General features: G+C 41.4%; 1 protein-coding gene across 4 annotated transcripts in view; it reads right to left on the bottom strand.

The window, feature by feature from the left end:
* Positions 1-12,515, bottom strand: part of LOC115144223 (nuclear factor of activated T-cells, cytoplasmic 2) — a 33,870-nt gene extending 21,355 nt beyond the window's left edge. The window contains exons 1-3 of one of the 4 annotated variants that reach the window (XM_065004187.1): positions 12,182-12,515; positions 2,426-3,401; positions 1,671-1,842 (exon numbers count right to left, since the gene is read on the bottom strand). In XM_065004187.1, the coding sequence (XP_064860259.1) occupies positions 1,671-1,842; positions 2,426-3,401; positions 12,182-12,320 (1,287 nt within the window). In that variant the 5' untranslated portion in view covers positions 12,321-12,515. The remainder of the gene's footprint in view (positions 1-1,670; positions 1,843-2,425; positions 3,402-12,181) is intronic. The other 3 variants (XM_029685089.2, XM_029685098.2, XM_029685106.2) reach the window with 3 other exon arrangements.
* Positions 12,516-14,259: the final 1,744 nt, after the last annotated feature.

Raw genomic sequence — 14,259 nt, 5'->3', positions numbered from 1 at the left:
ACAAAGGAACCCTGGAACCCAGGTCCGCTCTATGTAGCGTGTGTGAAACACAAAGGAACCCTGGAACCCTGGTCTGCTCTATGTAGCGTGTGTGAAACACAAAGGAACCCTGGAACCCAGGTCCGCTCTATGTAGCGTGTGTGAAACACAAAGGAACCCTGGAACCCTGGTCTGCTCTATGTAGCGTGTGTGAAACACAAAGGAACCCTGGTCCGCTCTATGTAGCGTGTGTGAAACACAAAGGAACCCTGGAACCCTGGTCTGCTCTATGTAGCGTGTGTGAAACACAAAGGAACCCTGGAACCCTGGTCCGCTCTATGTAGCGTGTGTGAAACACAAAGGAACCCTGGAACCCTGGTCTGCTCTATGTAGCGTGTGTGAAACACAAAGGAACCCTGGAACCCTGGTCTGCTCTATGTAGCGTGTGTGAAACACAAAGAAACCCTGGAACCCTGGTCTGCTCTATGTAGCGTGTGTGAAACACAAAGGAACCCTGGAACCCTGGTCCGCTCTATGTAGCGTGTGTGAAACACAAAGGAACCCTGGAACCCTGGTCTGCTCTATGTAGCGTGTGTGAAACACAAAGGAACCCTGGAACCCAGGTCCGCTCTATGTAGCGTGTGTGAAACACAAAGGAACCCTGGAACCCTGGTCTGCTCTATGTAGCGTGTGTGAAACACAAAGGAACCCTGGTCCGCTCTATGTAGCGTGTGTGAAACACAAAGGAACCCTGGAACCCTGGTCTGCTCTATGTAGCGTGTGTGAAACACAAAGGAACCCTGGAACCCTGGTCCGCTCTATGTAGCGTGTGTGAAACACAAAGGAACCCTGGAACCCTGGTCTGCTCTATGTAGCGTGTGTGAAACACAAAGGAACCCTGGAACCCTGGTCTGCTCTATGTAGCGTGTGTGAAACACAAAGGAACCCTGGAACCCTGGTCTGCTCTATGTAGCGTGTGTGAAACACAAAGGAACCCTGGAACCCTGCGTCAGTAGCAGTTCCAGGATTCAGGACTGGCGTGTCAGGTATTGGGTTAATCGCGTGGAACTGTTTTCACCCTTGTAAACAAGCTACCTTGCTAATGTCATGTTGAATTTGCGTCTCGCAAATCATACCCCGAATCGGTTATTATCAGGTCATGTGAAACCAAAATGTAATTCTCACAAATGCTCCAGGAAACTAAACCAGCGTACCGATTTTCATATGAAAACGTCCTATGGTGGTTTAACTGTGCTGGTTTTGTGGTTGAATGGGTTTAGTCATAATAATGCAGGCTGATATATTTGTTCATTTACATATTGTTGCTGGGCACCTGAGACAGACATGGTGATGTAATGACAAGGAAATACCACCACAGACACATTCATACACACAGGAGTAAAAGCTGCACTGTACACTGAGTATACCAAATTTGGGTCAGCAACAAGGTGTCGAAAGCATTCCACTTGTCAACACCCATACATGCATACATACATACATACATACATACATACATACATACATACATACATACATACATACATACACATACATACATACATACATACATACATACATACATACATACATACATACATACATACATACATACATACATACATACATACATACATACATACATACATACAAAGGTTAAGCAAACACACAGTCCCCCATCCCACACCCAGTACCTGAACCACAGTGTGACCTCCACTGGCCGCTTTGACTGCTCCCCTGCTGCCCTCTGTCTCGTAGTGGGCCCGGTGGTGCTGTTTAGGCTGCTGCTCCAAACAGAGCTCATACTGGTCGGAGTGACTGGGCAAGTGCCACTCTAGAGGGGGCATAGATGGCACAGGGATGCCACTGATGAGCGAGAGAGAGAGGGAGAGAGAGATAGATAGAGAGAGATGAGTAAGACATAGAGAGAAAGGGTGTGGGAGAGAGAGAGAGAGAGAGGGAGAGAGAGATAGAGAGAGATGAGTAAGACATAGAGAGAAAGGGTGTGGGAGAGAAAGAGGGAGGGTTTAACATTTCCTGCCATAACACACAAAATACACATCAGTACATTACATCACAATTTCAAATGAAATTCCTCTAAGGTTTTCTTAATACTACTTCTTTACCTGCCATTGCAGATTCATGTGACTGTCATTACTTCTTTACCTGTCATTACAGATTCATGTGACTGTCATTACTTCTTTACCTGCCATTACAGATTCATGTGACTGTCATTACTTCTTTACCTGTCATTACAGATTCATGTGACTGTCATTACTTCTTTACCTGTCATTACAGATTCATGTGACTGTCATTACTTCTTTACCTGTCATTACAGATTCATGTGACTGTCATTACTTCTTTACCTGTCATTACAGATTCATGTGACTGTCATTACTTTTCATTCTTATGAGGGATCATCATTATCATAGCACATTGCACATTATACCTGAAGGCTCCATGGGCTAGTGAAGCCGGCCAGAAAGATGTAGGGAGGATGTAGAAGGTCTCAGCCCCAGCTCTGCCTCTCCGCCCATGCTCCCCCTGGCTCTCTCCATACGTATAGCACTCAACACTGGGCCGCACCATCTTGGAGGGGACTGCCCTGGACATGCTGGAGCTGAGGTTGGAGTTGAGGCTGCTCAACACCTCTTCAACGCTGGGCATCTGCTGAGGGGCATTGCCCTGTGGGTCAGCTTGGGCCAAGGGTCGTTCTTGGGGGTGGTGAGGCGAGGGGCTGGGGCTTGGGCTCCGGGAGCGCTGCTGCTGGCTGGTGGTCCCCAGATTGGGGCCGCTGTACTGGTCGTAGGTGCGTTTTCCCTGAGGAGAGGCGGAGCGCGAGCGGGGGTAATCGTGGGAGTGTGGCGAGGAAGACCGCTGACTCTGCGGCACCAGGAAAGTCTCCTCTGTGATGCTGGTTCGCGGGGAGGTCCCAGGGGAGGAGTGGGCCGAGGACGTATGGATGCCCTGGAGGCCCGGGAGGAGGTCCAAGGCGGTCAAGCCAACCATGCCCCCACCACCACTGGGAGATACACAAGGCGAGACCCAGGGCGAATAGGCCTCAGACAGCCAACCCGTGGAGGAGTTGCTGCTGGCAGGGCTCTGGGGCTCTCGGTAGGACGTGTTCTCATAGCCAGGCACAGTCAGGGCCGTGGTTCTGGGGCTGGCGTCCAGGGGATGAGTCTGGTGAGGGTCCCCTGATGGGGTGATCTCAATCCTGGGGCTGGGAGAGGGAGCACCCCTTGGCATGGAGGGGAGATCCAGTGAGTTAAACCCAGGCCCAGACAGGCTGTCAGGGACAGGCCCATGGTGGTAAGAGGACTGGCTGGAGGTTGTAGGGGCGTTACTGGAGCTTCCGTCACAAGGGTAGTTCACCACAGATGAGGGGTTGTGATCTCCGCGAGGGGGAACCCCTGAGTTGTCTGCTAAGAATATGGCAGGATGAAGGGAGTACTCATTTAGGCATTATGTATTGCAACATTTCAGGATCAGAATGGTGATTTCTTCTAATCTCACACCTGCCATTTCAGTGACTATATTTTTTGTTCTTAGAGATTTTGTTACCAAGTAGTTTTTAATGAACATCAGGCAATTACCAGCAATAATAGGAAACTTGTTCTTAAAACATCAGGCATGTGAAATAGACATAGAGTTACACTGGGTCGAGGGTTTTACAACATAAGCGTTTGACAGCTGAGTGGGCTGTTCCTCTATTATTGGATAGTCCATAATTCAACAGGGGTTAAAAACACATCAACATTTACTGGTGGAGGGGCTGGTCCAACTCAAGGTATCATAAACAAAATGTACCCCCCATCCCAAAGTCCAAAATATTTTCACATGACCCTCCCCTTGTACTTTAAAATACATTGAACACCCTCACCCCTCATAGAATTAACTCAGAGTAATGTTTACGACCACAAATAACGGTAACTGTAGTGACCCTGTGTTTATAAACGTGGATATCGACTTAACTACTTCAGTATGCTTTTGTGGCACAGTCGATGCGACGTAGGCCTACGGGCCAAAGGTTGAGGGTTTGCCGACCACCACAGACGAGCTCACTCTCACTGCCTGTTTCGTTACACTAAAATCAAAACCGGCTGCAGACATTGATCAGCTAGTGTCTGTATCAGACTTTCAACATTTTGATGCCATATTTATAATTTTATTAAATATATGCTACACATTTTCCACCAACAGGTTTCTGTGCCAATGCAACATACAACCAATAAACAAAACATACCAACTTCAATATCATGGTTTTCATTTTCAACACCACAATAATAGACTACTGTATGTCAATCCCTCCCTACCTTGTAGGCTGACCCAGTAACACAGGCTTAGCTTGACAATCTCTCCCTACCTTGTATGCTGACCAAGTAACACAGGCCTAGCTCGTCAATCTCTCCCTACCTTGTATGCTGACCCAGTAACACAGGCTTAGCTTGACAATCTCTCCCTACCTTGTATGCTGACCAAGTAACACAGGCCTAGCTCGTCAATCTCTCCCTACCTTGTATGCTGACCCAGTAACACAGGCTTAGCTCGTCAATCTCTCCCTACCTTGTATGCTGACCCAGTAACACAGGCTTAGCTTGACAATCCCTCCCTGCCTTGTATGCTGACCCAGTAACACAGGCTTAGCTTGACAATCTCTCCCTACCTTGTATGCTGACCCAGTAACACAGGCTTAGCCCGTCAATCTCTCCCTACCTTGTATGCTGACCCAGTAACACAGGCTTAGTTCGTCAATCTCTCCCTGCCTTGTATGCTGACCCAGTAACACAGGCTTAGCCCGTCAATCCCTCCCTGCCTTGTATGCTGACCCAGTAACACAGGCTTAGCTCGTCAATCCCTCCCTGCCTTGTATGCTGACCCAGTAACACAGGCTTAGCTCGTCAATCCCTCCCTGCCTTGTATGCTGACCCAGTAACACAGGCTTAGCTCGTCAATCTCTCCCTACCTTGTATGCTGACCCAGTAACACAGGCTTAGCCCGTCAATCTCTCCCTACCTTGTATGCTGACCCAGTAACACAGGCTTAGCTCGTCAATCTCTCCCTGCCTTGTATGCTGACCCAGTAACACAGGCTTAGCTCGTCAATCCCTCCCTGCCTTGTATGCTGACCCAGTAACACAGGCTTAGTTTGACAATCTCCGAATGTTATTAAACTTTTTGGTGTTTTTGTAACAGATGTCTATTTCTATTCCTTGATTAGCCTCTGCACAGTTTGGATTGATCGATTAATTGATTTTATTTGTCTGTTAAAATATATATATATATACACAAAGATGTTTTCAAGTGACCAGGATTCCACAATAAAGTTGGGGACTTATTTCCATTGTGGTCCCTATTTTTTTTAAACATAAATACATATACAATTCCATAGATACAGACACATTACAGGCACATTACAGAGATACAGACACATTACATAGATACAGACACATTACAGACACATTACAGAGATACAGACACATTACAGAGATACAGACACATTACATAGATACAGACACATTACAGACACATTACAGAGATACAGACACATTACAGAGATACAGACACATTACATAGATACAGACACATTACAGACACATTACAGAGATACAGGCACATTACAGGGATACAGACACATTACATAGATACAGACACATTACAGACACATTACAGAGATACAGACACATTACAGAGATACAGACACATTACAGAGATACAGACACATTACATAGATACAGACACATTACAGACACATTACAGAGATACAGACACATTACAGAGATACAGACACATTACATAGATACAGACACATTACAGACACATTACAGAGATACAGGCACATTACAGGGATACAGACACATTACATAGATACAGACACATTACAGACACATTACAGAGATACAGACACATTACAGAGATACAGACACATTACAGAGATACAGACACATTACAGGCACATTACAGGGATACAGACACATTACATAGATACAGACACATTACAGACACATTACAGAGATACAGACACATTACAGAGATACAGACACATTACATAGATACAGACACATTACAGAGATACAGATACATTACAGACATATTACACAGATGCAGACACATTACAGAGATACAGACACGTTATATAGATACAGACACATTACAGACACATTACAGAGATACAGACACATTACAGACACATTACAGACACATTACAGACACATTACAGAGATACAGATACATTACAGACACATTACAGACACATTACAGACACATTACAGAGATACAGACACATTACATAGATACAGACACATTACAGAGATACAGATACATTACAGACACATTACATAGATACAGATACATTACAGACACATTACAGAGATACAGACACATTACAGAGATACAGACACATTACATAGATACAGACACATTACAGACACATTACATAGATACAGACACGTTATATAGATACAGACACATTACAGACACATTACAGAGATACAGACACATTACAGACACATTACATAGATACAGACACATTACAGAGATACAGACACATTACAGACACATTACAGAGATATAGACACATTCCAGAGATGCAGACACATTACAGAGATACAGACACATTACAGAGATACAGACACATTACATAGACACAGACACATTACAGAGATACAGACACATTACAGAGATACAGACACATTACATACATACAGACACATTAAAGAGATACAGACACATTACATAGATACAGACACATTACAGACACATTACAGAAATACAGACACATTACAGAGATACAGACACATTACATAGATACAGACACATTACAGAGATACAGACACATTACAGACACATTACATAGATACAGACACATTACAGAGATACAGACACATTACAGAGATACAGACACATTACAGAGATACAGACACATTACAGAGATACAGACACATTACAGACACATTACATAGATACAGACACGTTATATAGATACAGACACATTACAGACACATTACAGAGATACAGACACATTACAGACACATTACATAGATACAGACACATTACAGAGATACAGACACATTACAGACACATTACAGAGATATAGACACATTCCAGAGATGCAGACACATTACAGAGATACAGACACATTACAGAGATACAGACACATTACATAGATACAGACACTTTACATAGATACAGACACATTACATAGATACAGACACATTACAGAGATACAGACACATTACAGAGATACAGACACATTACATGGATACAGACACATTACAGAGATACAGACACATTACAGAGATACAGACACATTACATGGATACAGACACATTACAGAGATACAGACACTTTACATAGATACAGACACATTACATAGATACAGACACATTACAGACACATTACAGAAATACAGACACATTACAGAGATACAGACACATTACATAGATACAGACACGTTATATAGATACAGACACATTACAGACACATTACAGAGATACAGACACATTACATAGATACAGACACATTACACAGATACAGACACATTACAGACACATTACAGAGATATAGACACATTCCAGAGATGCAGACACATTACAGAGATACAGACACATTACAGAGATACAGACACATTACATAGATACAGACACATTACAGAGATACAGACACATTACATAGATACAGACACATTACAGAGATACAGACACATTACATAGATACAGACACATTACAGAGATACAGACATATTACATAGATACAGACACATTACAGAGATACAGACACATTACATAGATACAGACACATTACATAGATACAGACACATTACAGAGATACAGACACATTACAGAGATACAGACACATTACATACATACAGACACATTAAAGAGATACAGACACATTACATAGATACAGACACATTACAGACACATTACAGAAATACAGACACATTACAGAGATACAGACACATTACATAGATACAGACACATTACAGAGATACAGACACATTACAGACACATTACATAGATACAGACACATTACAGAGATACAGACACATTACAGAGATACAGACACATTACAGAGATACAGACACATTACAGACACATTACATAGATACAGACACGTTATATAGATACAGACACATTACAGACACATTACAGAGATACAGACACATTACAGACACATTACATAGATACAGACACATTACAGAGATACAGACACATTACAGACACATTACAGAGATATAGACACATTCCAGAGATGCAGACACATTACAGAGATACAGACACATTACAGAGATACAGACACATTACATAGATACAGACACTTTACATAGATACAGACACATTACATAGATACAGACACATTACAGAGATACAGACACATTACAGAGATACAGACACATTACATGGATACAGACACATTACAGAGATACAGACACATTACAGAGATACAGACACATTACATGGATACAGACACATTACAGAGATACAGACACTTTACATAGATACAGACACATTACATAGATACAGACACATTACAGACACATTACAGAAATACAGACACATTACAGAGATACAGACACATTACATAGATACAGACACGTTATATAGATACAGACACATTACAGACACATTACAGAGATACAGACACATTACAGACACATTACATAGATACAGACACATTACAGAGATACAGACACATTACAGACACATTACAGAGATATAGACACATTCCAGAGATGCAGACACATTACAGAGATACAGACACATTACAGAGATACAGACACATTACATAGATACAGACACATTACAGAGATACAGACACATTACATAGATACAGACACATTACAGAGATACAGACACATTACATAGATACAGACACATTACAGAGATACAGACATATTACATAGATACAGACACATTACAGAGATACAGACACATTACATAGATACAGACACATTACATAGATACAGACACATTACAGAGATACAGACACATTACAGAGATACAGACACATTACATACATACAGACACATTAAAGAGATACAGACACATTACATAGATACAGACACATTACAGACACATTACAGAAATACAGACACATTACAGAGATACAGACACATTACATAGATACAGACACATTACAGAGATACAGACACATTACAGACACATTACATAGATACAGACACATTACAGAGATACAGACACATTACAGAGATACAGACACATTACAGAGATACAGACACATTACAGAGATACAGACACATTACAGAGATACAGACACATTACAGACACATTACATAGATACAGACACGTTATATAGATACAGACACATTACAGACACATTACAGAGATACAGACACATTACAGACACATTACATAGATACAGACACATTACAGAGATACAGACACATTACAGACACATTACAGAGATATAGACACATTCCAGAGATGCAGACACATTACAGAGATACAGACACATTACAGAGATACAGACACATTACATAGATACAGACACATTACAGAGATACAGACACATTACATAGATACAGACACATTACAGAGATACAGACACTTTACATAGATACAGACACATTACATAGATACAGACACATTACAGACACATTACAGAAATACAGACACATTACAGAGATACAGACACATTACATAGATACAGACACATTACAGAGATACAGACACATTACAGACACATTACATAGATACAGACACATTACAGAGATACAGACACATTACAGAGATACAGACACATTACAGAGATACAGACACATTACAGAGATACAGACACATTACATAGATACAGACACATTACAGAGATACAGACACATTACAGAGATACAGACACATTACATAGATACAGACACATTACAGAGATACAGACACATTACAGAGATACAGACACATTACAGAGATACAGACACATTACAGAGATACAGACACATTACAGAGATACAGACACATTACATAGATACAGACACATTACAGAGATACAGACACATTACAGAGATACAGACACATTACAGAGATACAGACACATTACAGAGATACAGACACATTACAGAGATACAGACACATTACAGAGATACAGACACATTACAGAGATACAGACACATTACAGACACATTACAGAGATACAGACACATTACAGAGATACAGACACATTACATAGATACAGACACATTACATAGATAGAGAGGAAAACATGCTCCAGATGAGTTTGAGGGGGGAGTTTAAGTACAGTTCTTACAAGCTGGTTTGGCTGATATTTGGGGCTGCTTGTGAACCATGATGTGCAAGATAATCAAAGAGACACTGAACTAGTGCACTTGCCAGTCTTTGGGGGGGTCTATAGGTTTCCATCCAATTGGCGACAGATTTTCACGTGAATATTCTAAAATCTTCCAAAAAGAATATGCCATTTCAGAGTTTCCTTTCGGAAAATTTGGAGGCGGACAACATGACAGCGAAGATTTTAAATTACCGAACATTTGAAAAATGTACATCCATATGCATTCAGATCCACCCTGGGGCAGCCAGCGCCATCAATAAAAAAGGGACGTTGCCCAAATGAGCCACATTTACGTGTCCTTAAAAACAGCCTATAACAAATTACAAAAAAAAACACTATTGCTTGTGTTTCAATGTGTAGCATATGCAAAACTTTATAGCCTATTTTTCTATTTTGTTTTTGGTTACTTTCCTAAAACAATAATTGTCCACCTCACGGTTCAGCTGTCAGGGGCATTGCATGCATAGGCCTATAGGGTTAGGTGTCCACTGTATGATATTAACATTTTAATAAATGAATAAATATATAAAGGAAGAGAAGTTTAGGCCTAACCCCAGACAGAAGGAGAGAGAGAGATGCTGGTAACATGCTACGACACACCACGCATTTCTTTATGTCTGATTGTCTACTCTGTCTGCTATACAGACATAGATGTACAGAAAGAGGGTAATTGGTTTTTCTGGGATTTTCTATCAGAAATATTTTTCTAAAGATAGGCATTATATTGTTCGATTATAGGAGAATCTCTGGTAGACCTGAAACTGTCTTCCCTCACCTCAAATTCAACTGTTGGAGTCAGTTGGCTCGCCAGGGCTCACTGCCTTCATATCATAGGCCTGCAGTAGCTAAAGCTTAATAATAGCCGCACCTTTCCAAACCTTCACAAACTATTCTAAACTTTATTAGGGGGGTCCAATCAAAATATTGACATGCCATTAACCTTACAATAACCTGATCCAAGCCATTGTTTTTAGGGAAAATATGAGCAGAAGAGCGAATAAACTAGGGACAAACACACTAGCCCCCCTGTCCCCCCCCCCCCCCCAAAATCACACAACCCTCCCCCATTTTGGACCACCCCTTACAGTAAATTATGATCTGTCCCTAAATATAAACTAAATCAGAAATTGAATTTGAACAGTGGAGACCACAGACCAGCATGTCAAAGCTATTGAAATGTATTCTATCACATTTCAGTTTGTGACTGTAGCCTTTTCTGACTAGGCTAGTGTACACAATATGATTATGTGATATGGTATGCTACCTTTGTTTTTTAAATCACGAATAAACATCGAATTGTTGTAAACTCCAATTTAAACATAAATTATTGATTGCTCTTTACGGCACGTCAGGAAGATGCTCTTGCACAGTTGGATTGATCGATTGATTGATTTGTCTGTCAGTTAAAAAAACAAACATATATTGGGTCTGGGACTTATTGGGTCTGGGACTTATTGGGTCTGGGACTTATTTCCATTGTGGTCCCTATTTATTTTTTATTTTTTTACATATATACGCTTACAATTACATAGATATAGACACGGTACAGAGATAGAGACGAAGAAAATGCTCAAACTCCAGATAAGTACTTTAACTACAATTCTTAAAAGCTTCATTGGCTGATAGCTTTCTTTTCTTTTTAGATGTTTGGGGCTCCTGGTAAACCATGATGTGCAGGCATAATCAACGAGACGCTGGACTACTTTAGGCGACAGATTTTCATGTGAATATACTAAACTCTTCAATCTTTTCTGAGTAGGCTAGTGTACAAAATCTGATTATGTGATTAGGCTACCTTGGTTATTTTTGTTATCCTGAATAAACATCTAATTGTTGTAAACTCCTATTTAAACATGCGTTATTGATTGATTGCCTTTGACGGCACTTCAGGAAGATGCTCTTACCTTCAATCACGCGAAAGTCGTCAGATGGGTTGTACAAAAACAGGTAAGAAAAGTCCAACTCCTCTTGACTGTTATCTTGACCAAGATCTTCTACAAGCTCCAAAGAATGTTGGTCATTGTCTTTGTAGATGGAAGTCATCTTAAGCACGTAAATTATTTATCAAAATGAAAAGAGAGACAAAACAACAGCTGATGTTAGGCTATACTTTAGGCTTTTCACGACGATTCTGTATTAACTTCAGGCAATTGCAACAACGGAAGTCTAATGGTTCAAATGAAATATGACAGCCACATGAAAAGAAATCAGGCTGTCGATATTGCTTCCTGTTTCTATTCTGTTGCATAGCCTAGTTGAGGCGGGTGATTCTGTGGTGATGATGTAACTGTGTCTGTCGGGTAATTTTGTATCAAATGTTTTGAGGCTGCAAATGTAGATGATATATTTGGATTGTTGCTCAATAAAGTAACAGAGACAGGAAACAGAAATGAGAACAAAAACAGAAAAGGCCACTGCATTTTGTTTTTAAGGTGCAACAAAGCCATACTTCACTATTATAAGGCTAACGAGTGGCGCAGCGGTCTAAGGCACTGCATCGTGGGCGTCACTACAGTTTAATAGTTAGTTAAATAAAGGTTAGTTAAATAAAGGTTTTAAAAATGAAATACAGACACCCTGGTTCGATTCCAGGATGTATCACAACCGGTCGTGATTGGGTGTCCCATAGGGCTGCGCACAATTTTCCCAGCGTCGTCCGGGTTTGCCATCATTGTAAATAAGAACTTGTTCTTAACGGACTTGCCTAGTTAAATAAAGGTTACATGTATATATATATATATATATTTTAAAAATTATTGTAGAATTGACTGAGCCGGACAAACAATGTATAATTTTGGAAGCATGTTAACATAATATAGTATTAGTGACTTGGCTGATTTCTGTCACAAGTGGAATGAATAGGCCACTAATCCATTGGGTGGTGCTACTGTTACACGTAGCCTACCCAACAGCCAAAATGTATTGAGTGGAATCTGTCATTTGGGGCAAAGGATACTTTGAATGTTAAATCCAAATTGTATTATTTTGAGCCAGGGCCCGTATTCATGAAGCATCACAGAATAGGGGTGCTGATCTGGGATCAGGTCCCCGTTGCCCATCTAATCTTGTGCTAAAAAGGCAAATCTATATGACATTTTATGAATACCGCCCGGCACAGGCTAACAGCCCTGTAACCAGTAGGAGGCATAATGACTCTAGTTTTGTAGATCAGCCCCCAAACTTCACTCTGAGACATTCTATGAATACGGCCCTGCATGGGTAGCAGCCCTTTAACCAGTAGGTGGCATAATGACTCTAGTTTCAGACGACATGAGAAGCTATTATCACATGACAAGATACCCTGACAGGGATCATCAGATGACAAACACACACACACACACATGCACACACACACACACACACACACACGCGCACACACACACACACACACACACACACACACACACCAGGACCCACCACAGTGTAGATTCATGTCTTCACCTGGACCCACCACAGAGTAGATTCATGTCTTCACCAGGACCCACCACAGTGTAGATTCATGTCTTCACCAGGACCCACCACAGTGTAGATTCATGTCTTCACCTGGACCCACCACAGAGTAAATTCATGTCTTCACCAGGACCCACCACAGAGTAGATTAATGTCTTCACCAGGACCCACCACAGTGTAGATTCATGTCTTCACCTGGACCCACCACAGTGTATACTAGATTCATGTCTTCACCAGGACCCACCACAGAGTAGATTAATGTCTTCACCAGGACCCACCACAGTGTAGATTCATGTCTTCACCAGGACCCACCACAGTGTATACTAGATTCATGTCTTCACCAGGACCCACCACAGTGTAGATTCATGTCTTCACCAGGACCCACCACAGTGTATATTAATGTCTTCACCAGGACCCACCACAGTGTATACTAGATTCATGTCTTCACCAGGACCCACCACAGTGTAGATTCATGTTTTCACCAGGACCCACCACAGTATAGATTCATGTTTTCCCCAGGACCCACCACAGT

This window comes from Oncorhynchus nerka, linkage group LG2 (assembly GCF_034236695.1).
Source record: "Oncorhynchus nerka isolate Pitt River linkage group LG2, Oner_Uvic_2.0, whole genome shotgun sequence".
Classification (NCBI taxonomy): Eukaryota; Metazoa; Chordata; class Actinopteri; order Salmoniformes; family Salmonidae; genus Oncorhynchus; species Oncorhynchus nerka.
The sequence above is the reverse complement of the archived record's forward strand: the minus strand, read 5'-3'. Positions and strand labels throughout refer to the sequence as shown.